At 46.0% G+C, this 17,624-nt stretch overlaps 1 protein-coding gene across 11 annotated transcripts in view; it reads right to left on the minus strand.

Moving 5' to 3' along the window:
• Positions 1-13,511: 13,511 nt before the first annotated feature.
• The window catches only part of LDB2 (LIM domain binding 2), a 424,127-nt gene continuing 420,014 nt past the window's right edge, over positions 13,512-17,624 (minus strand). For 8 of the 11 annotated variants that reach the window (XM_063619413.1, XM_055246527.2, XM_055246525.2 and 5 more), the window contains one exon: positions 13,512-14,846. In XM_063619413.1, the coding sequence (XP_063475483.1) occupies positions 14,616-14,846 (231 nt within the window). In that variant the 3' untranslated portion in view covers positions 13,512-14,615. Of the gene's footprint in view, positions 15,105-17,624 lie in introns of all 11 variants that reach the window. The other 3 variants (XM_063619418.1, XM_055246535.2, XM_055246534.2) reach the window with 1 other exon arrangement.

Consider the following 17,624-nt stretch of genomic DNA (forward strand, 5'->3'; position numbering starts at 1 on the left):
GATTATGGCTGAGCTCTTGTCTCCCATCCTAATACACAAGCCCACTTTGTCTCTGGAAATTAAGAGCTTCCATTATCCCTGTGGAATGCAAGAACCCAGTTTCAGTGGTGACGGCTCCTGTTCTCAGCTCTGACTTGAAAAAGCAGTCACCATAGAGCTTTTTAAGAAAGATCCTGGAACCAGTGGACATCTCCCAACACCTCAGCTAAGGGAGTGTCCTCTGGGCCCTCCAAGTGCATGATGACAGAGAGGGTGAGGCTGCAGCACGTGCCCACCAGACCCACGTGACACGCCCATCCCCCCGCGCCTGACGGTTTCCTCCCCATGTGCCCATGGGAGGCCTGCTTCACTTTGTAATCCGCCGTAGCCAGAAGCCCAAGTCCTTCTCTATATCCTCTCCATGACTTATAATTACATGTTTAATAGCAAGGCCACTGGCTTCACATCCACCTCCATCCCCAGCTGGCCTTCCCCAGCTACCCCGGCCAGGCAGGGCTGATTGTTCTGTTTCCCATGGTGTCTCCAGCACCTCAGTCTTGGTAGATGTTCAATGAATATGTCCTGGATTAATAAGTGAATGAATGATTAGTCAAAGAAAATGGGACAATCTCTAAAGCTGAAAAGATAACCCACAGAGAAAGAATTTCAGCTCGATTAAAGTCTTATGGATGTCGTGGGATATATCACGGATCAGTACGTGCCCAATACTTGACGAGTGTAAAACAGACCTTGGGCCGGGCGCAGTGGCTCACGCCTGTAATCCCAGCACTTTGGGAGGCCGAGGCAGGCGGATCACCTGAGGTCCGGAGTTCGAGACCAGCGTGACCAACATGGAGAAACCTGTCTCTACTAAAAATACAAAATTAGCCAGGCATGGTGGCAGGTGCCTATAATCCAGCTACTCCGGAGGCTGAGGCAGGAGAATGGCTTGAACCCGGAAGGCAGAGGTTGCTGTGAGCCGAGATCACGCCATTGCACTCCAGCCTGGGAAACAAGAGCGAAAGTCTGTCTAAAAAAAAAAAAAACCACCTTGAATGCTCGGCCGGTGAGCTGACTCATGGAAAGCACCTGGAACAAAGCCTGGCACGGAGCAGATGCCCTGAGAGGATCCGCCGCTGCTGCTGTGGTTAAATTAGTGTTTCTGAAAAGCTTCCTGGGCCAAGCCAGTGCTAGACAGCAACAATGCAGAAACAGGCAGCCAGCGCCTGCCCCAAAGAGCTCCCAGTCTCTGGGAATGTGAAACAGGCTTAAAACCCGGGGTAATATCATAGGAAAAGTGCAAGGGACGGGTTCTCCTGATGGATTGATTCATCCAGAGCGATGGGACCTGAAAGCATTGTGCATATTGATTGCAGAAGAAGCAGACCTGTGCAGGGAGAGAAGCATCAGAACACACACGTGTGCAGGGAGAGAATCATCAGAACACATACTTGTGCAAGGAGAGAGGCGTTGGGACACACACCTGTGCAGGGAGAGAAGCATCAGAACACACACCTGTGCAGGGAGGGAGAGGCGTTGGGACACACACCTGTGCAGGGAAGGAGGTGATATGGTTTGGCTGTGTCCCCATCCAAATCTCAACTTGAATTATATCTCCCAGAATTCCCATGCATTGTGGGAGGGACCCAGGGGGAGGTAATTGAATCATGGGGGCTGGTCTTTCCCGTTATTCTCGTGATAGTGAGCAAGTCTCACGATACCTGGAGGGTTTATCAAGGGTTCCCGCTTTTGCTGCTTCCTCATTTTCTCTTGCTGCCGCCACGTAAGAAGTGTCTTTCGCCTCCCGCCATGATTCTGAGGCCTCCCCAGCCATGTGCAACTGTAAGTCCAGTTAAGCCTTTATTTTCTTCCCAGTCTGGGGTATGTCTTTATCAGCAGCGTGAAAACAAACTAATACAGGAGGAATCGGGCCAAGCAGCTGTGCAGCACACTTGGGAAGCAGGGCTGTCCCGGCTGATTCTTGGTAAAAGCAAAAAAGGAAGGGGACACACAGTGAATCCTGGCAATGCATCCCACGAGGGTAATACCAACCAGGAGCATTACCCCCTGCCATGGGCAGTGTCCAGAGGGCTCCGAGACAGTGCAGGAGGGGAGCTGCTGTGCACAGGGCCGTGGGTAGGAAAACCGTCAGGCCCAAGAGGAAGGTGAGGAGGTTGGGAGGGAAAGTGTCACTCTTTCTACTGTTTCTTTAACATGGAGGATCACCTGGTCTGGTCCTCCCCAAGGTGCCTCATTACAGGTGGGATGCAAAGGCCCACGGGCGCCCTGGGAGCAGTTGTCCACGCAGCGCAGTGAGTCCCACCCACCGTAAAGGCCCAGACGCCTCTCCAGGGAGTCACAGGGCTGGAGGGTCAGAACCGTCCCCAAGGCGTCTAGATCTGCTGACAGACATAAGGCAGGAGGAGGGGCAGGTGTGGAGGGTGGAAGGAGAGAGGTAAAGCCGGGCTGGCGAACGTGGCTGCAGATGTGGCCCTCATCCCCAGGGAATGGGGAGCACGCCAGGAACATGGTCAGATTTGCTTTTTAGAAACTGCCAAGGGCTTCTCTGCGAGGCTGGGTCACCCTGGAGAGACTGGGGCAGTGAGGTGGGTAGGGGACCAGGAGCCTGAACCTGGGAATAGCGGTGGGGATGGGAGAGTGGACAGAGGCTGGAGATGAGGAGGAGGCGGGCTGAGCGGGACTCAGCCGACCGCGGTGAGGGAGAGGAAGTTGAAGGCTGACTCCCAGGTGGCCAGGGCCTGGCTGGGGGTGGCAGGGAGGCCAGCAGGGGCGGCAGGGAGGCCAGCAGGGGCAGCAGGGTGGGGGCTGGAGAGGCAGGTAGATGGGGAGTTCTGCGTTGGGCAGAGGGGAGGGGACTCTTGATGAGCTCTGCAGAGGGTACCTGCAGATGCCCGGCTTGGGGCGAAGGAAGAGAGAGGTCTGGGTGGACGCGGGCAGGAGCCTGGCCTCATTGGACTTCTTGGGTTGTGCCTAGGAATAGGGTTTTACTGTGAGGTTACACCTGGGAGTTGGGGAAACCCACCAAAGCCAACAGCCCAGGCCCCACAGCAGCTCCCATCCCAGGCCGGCTTATGCCCGCCCTGCAGGCCTCACCCCTGCTTCCCTGGCTCTGCTCTCTCTGCCCTTTGCCCACAGCCTTGGCTTCCTGCCTTCAACAGCCACCCCAGTTCCCAAATGCCTTCCCTCCTGCTGGGCAGCGCCCTGATGGAAGCTCAGGCTTGCACCGCCCAGGGCTGCTTCCCAGCTCAGCATCAGGGCTTAAAGAAGGAGCTGTGCCCTGCAGTCACCTTCCTGGGAAGGGGCAATTGGTGCGTGGCTCCGGATGGGCTCTGTCCTCTGCATGGCTCAGCAGGAGCCACCCAGTGAAGCCCTGGGAATGGATGAGACCGTCCTGGCAGTGGGAGGCCAGGAGTGGCGGGGGGGATCGGGGACACCACGCTCGGGGTGTCAGAGGGTAGCGGCTGGGAGAGCGGGGGCTCTGCCTGGGGTGGGTGCCTGGGCCCCGCTGACTTCCCCGCACTCCCGCACCTCCTCTGGGGAGCCGCCAGAGCACTGTTTTACACGTGTGAAGGTCACACTAGAACGTTCTCAGCACAGAGAAGGTGCTCCGTAAATGTTTGCTGAGTGAATAAATGTGCTCTCTTGCTCTAAATGGTCATTGCCTGGCTGTGAACTCAAGGGCAGAGCAGGTGGAATTCATTTTTGTGTTCTGGGGCCTGACAGCTAGAAGGGGCTTGGCAATCATTTGTGTAGTGATTTTCAGAATAATGTCAGGGCCTAAAACTGTAACAGCAAACTGCAGCGCCTGCTTCCCCAGCTCCTCCTTCTGGGGTTGGCGGGTCAAGACCTGTGGAGGGAGGGAGCCCGGTGACCCCAGGGGCAACGGCACCCACGGCATCAGTGGCTCCGCTGTTTTCCACAGCAGGCCCTAGCAGCTTTCTGCTTGCGCTTTGCTGTCAAACTTGTCTGTCGCAGCTGTCCCGGGCAGTAGGTCCTGCACGAAGCTGCCCCGGGAGGAGTGGGGCAGTGGGAAGAGGCAGCCGCGCTTGCCCTTGGTCTTGCTCTGAGGCAGTCACTTCCCCTGGGGGCAGTCGGCTGTGTGCTGCCCTCCTGCTGCGACTTAGGATCTGACCTGAGGGCCAGAAGGTTGGCTTGGTCTGTGCACAATCAGGAAGGCCCTGAGCGCTGTGCCTGACAGCAGGGTGGCGGCAGGGCTGTCATCCCAGTGCCTTCGGGGACTGCGCCGAGCAGCCAGGCCGCATCCTGCGTGGGGTGACTCGCATATGACCGTCGGGGCCAGGCTCGTGTTGGGTATTTCACGCGGCTCCCTGAATTCTCAGAACAGCCTGCGAGTTGTCATTATCTGTCCTATGGGAGCGCAGGCAGGATGTAGGCCTGAGACGGGCTGGTGCCGAGGTCCATGTCCTTTCCACAGGACCGGGGCGTTTGGAAACATCCGTTCAATTAACCTTCAGGTATGGCGAGGCCCTACCGTCGCTGACAAGCTAGTTTGTTAAGGTTCTCAGTAGGACTGGTCATGCCACGCCACGCCACGCCACGCCACGCCACACTAGGCCATGCCAGGCCACACAGGGAAGTGCAGGCCAGCTGAGAGGCCGGGGGAGCAAGGAGAAAGTATGCGCAAAGCCAGGAAGCTTTGCTGTGGTTTCTGTGGGAAGGAACAGCTGAGGCCAGGGAAGAGGGCTTGGGGCTGGGTGGCCTGAATCACTTCTGTGGGCTCCTGACATTGGCTGTGTCTTGTGGTCTGCTGCCTGGCCCTGGGGTGATTAGGGCCGGGGTGTAGTGGGCTGGAGTGTGAGAGCCCCAAGCCCTTGATAGTGAGGTGAGCAGGTGTGGCTCTAGACTGCCTCTTTTGTTCTATAAGGTGTGCTCCAGGCTAGGGGTTACTACCTCCAGGAACGGGCCAGCCCTGGGAGGGGCCGTCCCTCCAGGGTCAGCAAGGTGTCCAATGTTAAAGCATCAGGAAAAAAAGACGTTATGGGCAGCCCTCTGAGGCAGAGGTTGGTGCCCCAAGGAAGGAGGCAGTGGCTCAGCTGTGAGAAGCCCCTGCCCTCAGAGAGGGTTCCAGATGCACAAGACCCTCTGAGTGCAGGGGAGGGTCTGAACGTGCCCCCGTCTCCACCCCCTGTGCAGGAGGTGGGTACGCCTGACTCCTTCCTTCATCCCTGCCAGGTCTCCTGCCCTACTTTCCAATCGGTCCCTTTGTATGAAAGGATAGCCACTTTTAACAGCCTCATAAAACAGATAAAATTTCTGGATCACAGACATCAGCTCATGTTTTCCCTGCTTCCCATTTGCAAGTTCCCCAGAGACTACTCACCATCTTAGATGTCGAGGAAAACAAAACTGTTTGATCCCTTATAGGGCCTACGTTTTCCCAAATTTCCTTCTTCTGCAAAATGAAAGTTTTCATTTTTGTGACAATGGATTTCAGCTATGTCTCAGAAGCCCATGCTATTAAAACAATTTCACACTCATTTGTGAATTTTTGAAGATCTCTCTTATGGCATTAATGCTTTCACTAGAACATGACAGAAGAATTTGTTAACCCCAAGAGTAAACTACTTGTAACAAACAATTGAAAGAGAGAGAATGACTTATTACTGGATTGACCAAAATTTGGAATCAGAGAACAGGGCTCAAGATACAGTATGCCGGCTCTGGAAGGCATCAAAAAGAGAACCAGTTTGCTTATCTGAGGAATTTTTTTTTTTTTTTTTAAGACGGTCTCTATCTGTCACCCATGCTGGAGTGCAGTGTCACAATCTCGGCTCACTGCAACCTCCGCCTCCCGGGTTCAAGCGATTCTGCTGTCTCAGCCTCCTGAGTAGCTGGGATTACCATACACACCACCACACCCGGCTAATTTTTGTATTTTTAGTAGAGACAGAGTTTCGCCATGTTGGCCAGGCTGCTCTCAAATTCCTGATTTCCAGTGATCTGCCTGCCTTGGCCTCCCAAGGTGCTGGGATTACAGGCATGAGCCACTGCCTGGCCAATGTATAGTTTTAGTAACCTTTTTTAGCTCAGTGGCTTCAAGCTAGAAAACATCTTTATATAAACACTAACAGTTCAAATGCATTAGGTTTTGTTTAAAACCAAAACTTCCCAATATTCCCAATGATCAGAGACACCATCTTAACTCTTCTGATGAATAAAAGGAGGTGGCCAGAGAGGAACTTTGTGGAAACAACTAGGCACCCAGATCTGTGTATGCGTATTAATGTGTTACCATCCACCCTCTCTCTTAGTGAGTCTTTGCTGACAATACACAATCACAGCACTTGCCTTTTCCCCAGAAATCTCCTGAGGCTTAACAGAGAAAAAACAGATTTTGGAGTCCTGCACTGATTCAAATTTGACCTTGCTATTTACTATCTGTGCTACCTTGGCAAATTATTCACCCTCTCTGAGTTTCATATACAAAACACTTGCATCCCCAGGTTGCAGTGAAGGATAAATTACATGCAAAGTGCTACATGGTAAGTGCACAATACATTTGAGCTCCATACCTCTAAACTCCTAGAGCTTTTATCTTCTGTGCTTTGTTGACACCTTGAGTTTATTCAGCCTTATGTAGTGGTTAACATTTTATGCACTGTCGCTTATCCCAAGTCAGTTGAGAGCACCTTGAAGGTGGAGGCCAGGTACGGGAATCTCTAGGAATGCTTCACATGGTGTTAGGCATATGTCAGATACCCAATAAATGAAGTTTGATTTAATAAACGCTTATGAACCTTCAACAAGCCTATTAATGATAAATAAATTCTAATAGGATGAAAAAAGGGAATGGACCAGTCATAAATAAGTGGGCTAATACATTACAGAATCTTCCATTAGTGAACCATTATATAGAAACTAAGATTATGTTTTTAAAGAATACTTAATGAGGTAGCTCATGATATATTATTTAATGAAAGGGGTAGAATTTGTAATTGTCTACTCTGAATATGATCAGTGTTGTATGTGAGACAAGAAGACTTGCAGGATATGTACCAAAATATTAGAATTGATCACATTAGAGCAATGAGATTACTTTCTTATTGTTCCTCTTTGTTCAAATGATGTACAATGAGCATGTATTACTGTACAATCAGGGGGAAAAAGCCCAGCAATTTTTTCTTATGGAGGATAGAGGGGATATTCCATTATAAAATGAATTTCCTAAGGATGCTGCATATCCTGCTGTAGGGAAATTGATCTTGATGGCCTTGTTCTCACAGCACCCCACCCCACATAGCACCAATGTGAGTTGTGTTATCCTATTGCATTAAATGTTCACCCCAGGGTTAAAGAGAAATAGAGAAAGAAAGGATTTCCTGCAGGACTGGGCCACTTATTTGTGAGTCCCTTGTCAGATGCCCTTGAGATTTCAAGGTCCTAAAAAGGGGCCTCCCTGCTTGTGCCACTACCAGGTAAGCAGAGTCTTGACCTCTGATGTACTCTTTGACAACCCCTGAAAATACATAGTGAATGGCAGCAGGGTGGATGTCAGGACCCCTCTCCCAGGCCAGAGGATGCTGACCTGCAGACTGTGTACCTGACATGACAGCAAGTCTAATAAAGTGGCTGAGAGTCAAGATGGCATGTTGTCATTTGTGAGTTCTGCAACTTTGAGAAAACTGTTTAATTGTTCTGTCTTATTTGCAAAATGGGGCATAATAATTTACCTCACTGTTAAAGACTGAATGTTTATGTCCTCCCCAAATTCATATGGTAAAATCCTGATCCCCAAAGTGATGATATTAAAAAGTGGGGCCTTTGGGAGGTGACTAGGTCATGAGGGTGGAGCCTTTATGAATGGGATTACTGCCCTTATAAAAGGGACCCCTGCTGCTGTCTCCTTTTGGCCATGTGAAGATACACTGAGAAGTTGACAGTTTGCAGGGAAAAGACCCTCACCAGAACACGACTGTACTGGCACCCTGATCTCAGATCTCAACCTCCAGAACTGTGAGAACAAATTTATGTTGTTTATAAGCCACCCAGTCTATGGTATTTTGTTATCATAACCCAAACTGACCAAGATACCCACCAGGACATTGCAGATTCAGTGTCATCATGCTTGTCAAGCTCCTAACTTAACCCATGGAGGATAACCATTACTGTGATTCTTATTAGACCAGCATGGTTTCGTGAAAGGAGCACAGGCTTTGACCTTGAGGACCCATGTTCAAAGCTCACTTCACCAGTTACTAGCTGTGTGACAAAGGGTGTCACTTAACCTGCCTAAGCATCAGTCTTCATATCTGCAAATGGGGCTTATGATACTTCCAAATGTGGCTATAAGGAGTAATGACCATGCATAGAGTGAATGCAGTATCCAACAGCAGCCAGGCAGGTAGCAAGAATGAGTGAAACAGGCTGAATGTTACAAGCTGGAGAGCAGCCAACCAGGGCAACTGTGACTCAATACCAGGCAACTGTTACCATCCAGCAATTCAGAAGTGTGAGGCTGTTGTTGTCTGATCTGATTTTTTAAGAAAAATAAGATACTTCAATTTTTATAGGAAATTCATCAGTTTTCAAGTGCTGGCAAATAATAAACTGTTCAGGCAACATTACGTAGGCCACCAGTGGTAGATTGGATTCCTAATTGTTTACTTATAGCCTTTGCCATTTGACTTTGCAAGAGGCAGAGTGTATTTCCCCACCCTACAGATTCTGGGCTTGTCCTTTTGACTTGCTTTGGCCAATGGCAGTGTGAGCAGGTGTGTGCATGTGTGTGTGTGTGATTTGACATGGTCTCTATCACTTCTGCCCTGTGCCAAGAGAAGAGCATTCCGTGGAGGGCCACTGTTTCCGAAAGAAACATGAGTGACAGACCCAAAGCAGAGCTGCCCCAGCTGACGAACAGTTAGTTCCATGAGTGGAAAAAAAAAAAGAAAATGTTGCTTGTCATCAGCCACTGAAATTTTGAAATTATTACAAAGCAAAATCCAAGTCATGCATTACACTTAAGTTCCCAGTTTAAGACCACCGAGGTAAAACATCTGGCAAGTGACCAGTAGATAAAATGTTCTTGACGAATGGTTATCATTACACTTATTCTGGCCCGGACAAATCTCATGGGGTTTCTATACTAAAAGGCAGGCTTGGTCCAATCCCTTCCAAAATGTTTGTTTTGTGCTGATTTGCGTTCTGAGAAACTTAAACACACTCATCTCTATCTCTTGCCACCTTATATACTTACAGGGATAAATGTTACTGCTAATCTTGGAATTAACTAACTTGCTTTTGATTTTACAGGCTCCTAGGTGGGAAAGACTTGTCTCAGATGAGACTTTGGACTATGGACTTTTGAGTTAATGCTGAAATGAGTTAACACTTTGGGAAGTGTTGAGAAGGCATGATTGGTTTTGAACTGTGAAAAGACATGGAATTTGTGTGGGGGTGGGAGGGGCAGAGTGATATGTTTTAGCTCTGTGTCCCCACACAAATCTCATCTTGAATTGTAGCTCCCATAATTCCCACGTGTTGATGGCAGGACCTGGTGGGAAGTGATTGCATCATGGTGGTGGCTTCCTCCATGCTGTTCTTGTGATAATGAGTAAAATCTCACAAGATCTAATGGTTTTATTTTATTTTTTTTTTTTTTTGAGACGGAGTCTCGCTCTGTCGCCCAGGCTGGAGTGCAGTGGCTCAATCTCGGCTCACTGCAAGCTCCGCCTCCCGGGTTCACGCCATTCTCCTGCCTCAGCCTCTCCGAGTAGCTGGGACTACAGGCGCCCGCCACCACGCCCGGCTAATTTTTTATATTTTTAGTAGAGACGGGGTTTCACCGTGGTCTCGATCTCCTGACCTCGTGATCCGCCCGCCTCGGCCTCCCAAAGTGCTGGGATTACAAGCGTGAGCCACCGCGCCCAGCCGATCTAATGGTTTTATAAGGAGCTCTTTCCCCTTTGCTTACTCACTATCTCTTGTCTGCCACCATATAAGATATGCCTTTGTTTCTCTGTTACCTTCTGCCATGACTGTAAATTTCTTGAGGCCTCCACAGCCATGAGGAACTGTGAATCAATTAGACTCTTCATAAATTCCTCAGTCTTGAGTATGTCTTTACAGCAGTGTGACAATGGACTAATACAATGGCAAAAAGTGGTTTCATGATTTCTTGCTTGGAATTCACTAATTCAATCCAACCAATATGTATGATAGAGGTTAGATATTAAGAATACAGATTACAATGATTAAACTTCTCAGAGCCAAAGAAGTCTAATGGGACAGTGAGGGGTACTCAACAACAACAGAGTTTGAAAGGAAATGCTGGAATGAAGCCAGAATCAGGTGCTTTTGGACCCCAGAGGGGGCAATCAAGCCTAACCAGAGGTGGGGAGATGTCTCAGAGGACAAGAGAATCAAGCAGAGTTTTTACAGATGAGTAGCTTTGGTTACATAAGAAGGTGGAGAATGGCATTCTAAGAGGATCAATATTTAAAGACACATGAGGCATAAACATTTGGTGTATTCAGAAAATAGTAATCTAGGGTAGAGAGTTAATCAGGTCTAAGTGGGGAGGGAGTGAAAATAAAACTGTAAGGTAAGCTGAGGCTGGGTTGTAAATTGCCTTAGTTGTTGTAGATGTTTTTTTCCCAAAGGTGACAGCTATCAATTTCTTCCCTCCTGGTATGCACATGCCATTTACCCATCATAAGTGTAGTCTGTCCTTTAGTGCCTTGAACCTGGGCTGGCTGTGGCTGCTTTGGTGGATGGCATACAGAAGAGGTGCTTCAGTGCCAGTTCTAGGCACTGGCAATTTCTATTCCCTACATTTTGGGATGCTGTCTCTTGCAACACCCCCTTTTAGAACCCAACCATTATATTATGATAACCTCACAGAGAGGCTATCAAAATGCACTTCAGTCAACAGCACTGGTTAAGTTCCTACCCAATAGCTAGCAGAGTGAGGGCACCATCTACAATGTCCAGCCTAGTCAAGGCTTGGATGACTTCTCCCCCAGCTGCCATCTGACACTCTAAGGTATAAATCACCTGGCAAAGAGCAGTGAACTCTCAGAAGGGTAACTAATAATAATCAAGTGTTCTCTTGAGTTAATAAGTTGTGGATTGATATGCTATGCAACAACAAATAACTGGAATAGGTGTTAGATAAATTGTTCTATGCATCATCTCTAATGATTGTGCAATAGTTTGAATATGTCCCCCAAATTTCATGTATTGAAAACTGAACTCCCAAGTTTATGCGTTGATGGCATCTTGAGGTGGGGACATTGGGAGGTAATTAGTGTTAAATAAGGTAATCAGGATGGGGTCCCTATGTTGAAACTGATGGCTTTATAAGAAGAGAAAAAGTGATCTGAGCTGGCAAGCTTTTGCCCTCTTGCCATGTGATGCCCTCCGCCATGTCACAATGCAGCAAGAAGCCCCTCACCAAATGCTGGTACCATTCAATTGGCCTTCCCAGCCTCCAGAACTGTGAGCTAAATAAACTTATTTTATTTATAAATTAGTCTGTGGTATTCTGATAGAAAACGGACTAAGATTGTATATATAAATGACTTTAAAGAATTGATAAAAGAAAGCCTAAAATGGTGAGGTAAGGGTGAGGGATGCACTGGAAGTTATCTTAAAAGTACACAAGTGGGAAAGCAATAAAGTATCTGTTTCCTTATATTTTCATTAGTTCTGTTGCTATTACAGTATACATATGTAACAAACCCTCATGTTGTGCACATGTACACTAGAACTTAAAGTATAATAAAAATAAAATAAAACATTAAAACAGAAAAATAAAAAGTGAGAATGTTCTAGGAAGGCAATGTAATATTCTAGGAAAAAGCAAAACAAAACCAGGCTTTGTAGTCAAGGAAGATCGAGATTAAAATCCCAACTGTTGCATTCCTGATGTAGGAGACCAGGGACAACTTCCTTAATGGAGTAAGCAAATTTATGCCTACAAAGATGTCCTTTATTAAGCCAGAACACCAGTCCCAAGATACTGTTCCTCTTGCATCTAGTTGGTTTCTTCTCTGTGGAATGCCCCTCGGTTGATGAAACCATCTTGCTCTGAAGGTCACAAATCCCTCATACATTCTGGGGATAGTTCCCAATCAATGAAGGGTTGATATTGATACAGGTGCTGAAAGACTGGGCTATAGCACAAGTGGGGATGACTCTTCAGGGAGGTCTACAAAACCCTCACCTCATGGATCAGGCCCAGGAAGCTTACTGTGGAGGCCTATAGCTTTCCTTAGTTCTTTCTCCTTCCCTATCCTGCTTCTCCCACTCTCATATATATATATGATTTTATATATAATATAAATATATAATTTTTTTTTTTTCTGTAGAATATACCCTTAATAAACCTCATGTCCCTGAATCCCAGCTTTAGGCTCTGCTTCTAGAGATCTCAACCTAAGACACTTAACCTTTCTTTAGCTTCCCCTTTTCAAATTCCCTTCCCAGAATTCACTGAGATGATAAATTGAAATTGCCTGGCACTTAATAAACACTCAAATAATAACAGGTTTCCTCTCTCATCTTTATCATTAGCGCAAAGTGAAAAATATGAGTAATGTTCTTTAAACATAAAAGATCCTCCAGTGAATTTTCCTTACTCTGTATAGAAAAATAGGCAAGTGAGACATTGATTTTTAAAATGGTAATAATCATGCTTACACTATGGAGTTATTATGAGGATTAATTGAAATAATGAGTCTTAAGTAGAGTTCTTTAGTGCAGAGCAAGCACTCAGTGACTGGAAGCTACTGCCTTTCTACTTGACTACAACCTCTAAGAACACCATGCAGTCTATCTTTTCAGGTTGTATCCTCGGCTAGCACAGGGCTCAGCACAGAGAAGGCATTTCTGTGTTTGCTCAAGAAGCTGCAGTGAACAAGGAAAGAAACAACACTTCATAAAAGATGGCACAGGTTGTAGGACAGTGCTTCTGTGGCCTCGAACTGACCCAATTCTCTCCTCTTTCTTGCTCTTAGTTCTCAAGAATAACTGTAGCATGAGCTGGGAATAAAACATCCTGAGATAAGGGGTGCCTGGCTGAAACAGCCTGAGCTCTGGTCCCAACCCATCCCCTCATAGAAACAGGATGCCCTTCAGTGCTTTAGTCCATCGTGTCACATGACCCCAGGGTATAAAACCCAGGTCCGGCTGCTTTCCAGGGTCCCTCAGCTGTGGTGCAAATGGGGCTTTGCACCACAGCTGAGACTCCATCTGCCCTGGGCAGCTTTTCTGAGTCTTGGGGACTAGGTCCCATGAATCCTAGGCGTCTGTTGTTTCTTGCTGCCTGTCTGTAAGTAATAAACCTGCTCCATGTAATTTGTTGCACATAAGTGTCTTCTGGCTCACTGGATTCAGATGAATTGGTAACCAGTGCACAGTGAACTTACCTCACACAGGTTTTATGGTTCCACTTCATTTGGAGTCTGGACCATGAATCTAAGCTCAATACTTCTCATAATTGTGAGCAGATTGCTACACACGTACTCATACAAATAGCCAGATTCACCTGCTTTGGTCATTAACACAGTTTATTATTGGCACACTTATCAGTAAAGCATACATAAAATACAGCTGTTTTTTAACACACGGAGCCACTGTGTCTTTACATGTGTGGCGGAACATATTAATATGCAAATGGAAAAATTAGTTCTCTTATAAAGTTTCACATAAATACACTGGAGTTGCCCAAAAATGAAAAGTCCCCATAAAAGAACCAGGTGAGAGCTTTACAAAATATCATACAAGAAATATACTATAAAAAGAAAGGATGGTCAACTCAGGTACAATTAAAAAACACACAAAGGTTCAGGTTTATTAAACTGCCCACAAAACCAATGGATTACATGGCTTGAAAATATTTGGATCAACAGCAACTTTACAAATGCATAAATTCTTAAGGGTCCAATTGTCTTTCTTTACTTAAAAATCTGCCCTGGTGTCTTTGATGAAAAAAATGACATTTCTTGTTTCAGCACTTGGGCTAAATTGAGTCGACTCAAGACAAGAACCAACTGACATCAGCTCGATCATAAATTACCTTGCTAGGCCCTCTTAGCTGTTGCCCAATGAAAGAAAACATAAAGAAAAAAAAAATAAAGGTACGTTTAAATTACTTTCCAAAGCTGATTTTTTTGTCTTTTCTTTTTTTACTGAAACAAGAAACTCTCAGATGCAAGTCAAAAAGCAGAAAATATTTTACAATATTAAAAAGTCATCTGTAGTTAGGTTCGGCATATTAATGAGATCCTGAGCACTGAGCATTTATGGACAATATGGCCTTTGTTTGATGCATAAAAAGGAAATTCAACACAAACACATTGTTAAAACCGTGCCAGAAGATGTGCTAGGGTTTTCTCTCGTTTTAATTACAATCAGTGCCAGTATCTGTATTACCTGTGAAGGCCTCCAAGAAAGGGTCATGGAAGCTTATTTGGAATAATCCTCTCAATTAGAAAAAAAGAAAGAAGAAAGAAAATCAGATCATTGTGGTTTAGAAATAGATATTTGCATGGAGAAGTTTTTTATCTCTTCTGTTTCCTCTCCTGTAAGTAAAGATCTGCAATTGTAATGATCACCCACGGGCCTATTGACAGTGGATTCTGGTGCCGATCATCTTATTGGGAAGCCTGGGGTGGGGGGTTTTCTGATTTGGTCTCTTGAGTGGCGGGAGGTTTACTGTTCCACGGGCTGTTGTTCCCCAGCGCGGGTGAATTGTTGAAGTCCTCCTCGTCGTCCATGCCGTTGGCCGCATCATATTGCGTGTTTTCTAATCTAGTGATTAGCCTTTCGTCCTCGTCCCCAAACTCACCTCCCATCAGAGTTGGCTCTCCTACCACCATCACATCCTGTGAACAGCAGCTGACATTATTACAGGGAAACCTTGGGAGAGAGAAGCTCAGCTTAAAATAACAGTGGGAGGAGTCGGGGAATCTAGGACAGACACACTCGTGTACTGTACAACGGGGTCAAGTCTCAATGTCGGGGGCCGAGACGCATATTTGATTTCTACAGGAAATAAACATCGCCTCCTGATGTGTAACAACCACGCGAGTTTATGTCCTTAGTGCGCAGCCTGACACTGGAGAACGAGCAATGCTAGCAATCTGCAGAAATAAAAAAATGTATTTTTCAAAATTAAAAAAATCCATGCTTTCAACTTGCCGACATTGGGGACTTTTGAGAGGGCTGTGGAACCTTCTGCTGGGTGCTTCTCAATACCTCCAAAAATCTGCCACTTTTATTTAGGGCCTCTGAGTGGCTTTGGAAACTAGCAGTGACCGGAGACACAACGTAAGGTGCAATTCTGCAATATTCACACAAGTCATTCCAAACGGTATTTTCTCTGTCCCAGGGATGATATACATTTTAATTGAAGACAGAATCTCTCTTTTCTCTATTCAGCCAGGCCCTTTTATGCAGCCAATATCCTTGACATTCTGCTACTTAATTATGGTAATTAATTTAGGTAAAGTTTTCGATAAAAACAATGTTCACACTGATTTGACAATTTGCATAGCTAATTAAGTCATTAGCAAAAACCTGCTGATTGCCAACAAGCCTTGAATTTACCATCTGTTATTTCATGGTGCCTGTCACCTATCACCACACAGGCAACCCTGCCACCCATCTGGGCAGTAAAGAGAACCAGTCTGTCCAGCTGGTGCCATATAAGGAAGATGAAGAACGCTAATTATAATTACATTGATGAAGCTGGTAGTCATCAGAGATGGAAGCGTGCAAGAAGAATCCATCTAATCACTCTTTTAAGTACAAATTGTCCTTCCATGCAAATAAGTAAGCCACCTACTGTAGCTGGGAGCATGGGGAGGCCACAGCTGGAGAGGCCCAGGGATGGGGAAGAAGAATGCACACACAGGGCAGAGCTCCAGCTTCTTTGTTCAAAGGGGACCATATGGGGTTGATGAGTGACCTTGGCATGGGACAGGACATCTGTCAGGTGGATTCTTCTGGGCAGGCTCTGAGCAATACTCCACTTAAAAGTGCAGTAACTTCAGGAAAGTGACCAACTGTGATCAGCCTCCACTGAGGCCAGAGAAAGTAGGGCTAGCCAGATGCTTTTGGAGATGAGAGGGTGGGGTTTCCAGTAGAAAGGCTAATTCAATAAAATATTTTGACAACTGGGCAGAAATTCATTTTACTAGAGCTTTGCCCAGAGAAGGCTTTCCTGGGACAGTAGAATGGAATACTGCCTACCGTCAGGAGAAGGACCAGTGGGATTTTGAAAGTGTCCATTGAACAAATCCCTTAGTTACCCCCTAGTCTTTTACAATGGAAAACCTTGTTTTATTTATTTATGCTCCCCACCATTCTTGAGTTAGGGGAGATAATTAATGGGTTTCCACACTATGTTTTCTGACTAATCATTCTTGTGAATAGATAAACATGATTTTAAAAAGAAATGTCCCAAATGGAGTAAGTGCCTAAAATGTGAGCTTGGTAAACCCAGCAATAAAAACGCCAGGGGATATTCAGCTCTGTGCTTCCAAGATTTATTTATTATGCAATGAAGAACCAGAAATGACAGTGACATGGAAGGAGACTCATGAAGACTGTTAAGGTGAGATGCAAAGTAGATACCGTCCTTCTGACTGGCAGAAAGGATGACAGGATTTTAGATGGAATGTGGCCACTGCAGAGACATGAATGGTATTCAGTTAGCTGGGCAGCTGCAATGTTACCTGTTGGGGGTGTTCAGGATAAAAGAGTGCCACCGAGTTATAGGCAATTAGGAGATGACACTTATGATCAAGAACAAAGGGAGATAGAAAGAATAGGGCTAGGTTGTACAGAGCATGACATGAGGGTTAATCTCATTTCATGACTTGTGTCCAGCACATTTGAAGGGCTTGGAAAACACATGCATAAGGCATCACAGGGCAGGAGAAGGATGTTAGAACCAACCACGTGGGTCTGCATTAGTATCGTGACTCCAAAGTCATCAAGAGAGGATGGGAGAGTATGAGGAAGCATAATTTGAAAGAGGAGGAGGAAAATAAAAAGCAGCCAACTTAAGCATGATATTAAAAGAAAAGCTCTCAACACTCCAAATGCATTCATTGAATTAGAAAACAACAGTCATTCAAGAAAAGTACTATGAACATAGTGGTTTGAATCATTTCCAATGGAGCCAACAGGCTTGTAATCTGTTCGGTGAATCTTTGTTCTAGGAGCAGCTGGAAAAGATGTCTAGGCATAGGTGTTTTTAAATGTACTAAATTTCAAAAGGATGCCACATATGTTTCACTAATTATATAAAAAATCCCTAGCTAGATACGTAGTTGTGTGTGTGTGTGTGTGTGTGTGTGTGTGTATAATTGACAAATGGCAAGTTAAGGGCTTCATAAGCACATACACAGTTAAGGCCACTTAAAAATTTATGTGCATATTTCTACTGGTTCTTGTAAGCCTCTAGACTAGGATAGTGATTATCTGCTCTGGCAGTCTTGATTTGTTATTCTCACACAAAATAAAGCATGATGCACATTCTAGGCTGCCTCTGATTAGGGGTTGTTAGCAACATTTCCCCCCCATTTTGTTAAAAATCCCCCCAACATTGGCAGTGAGAGTACATTTCCTTCCCATCTCTATCCTGTGTGTCCACG

This window comes from Symphalangus syndactylus, chromosome 16, assembly GCF_028878055.3.
Source record: "Symphalangus syndactylus isolate Jambi chromosome 16, NHGRI_mSymSyn1-v2.1_pri, whole genome shotgun sequence".
NCBI classification, from domain to species: Eukaryota; Metazoa; Chordata; class Mammalia; order Primates; family Hylobatidae; genus Symphalangus; species Symphalangus syndactylus.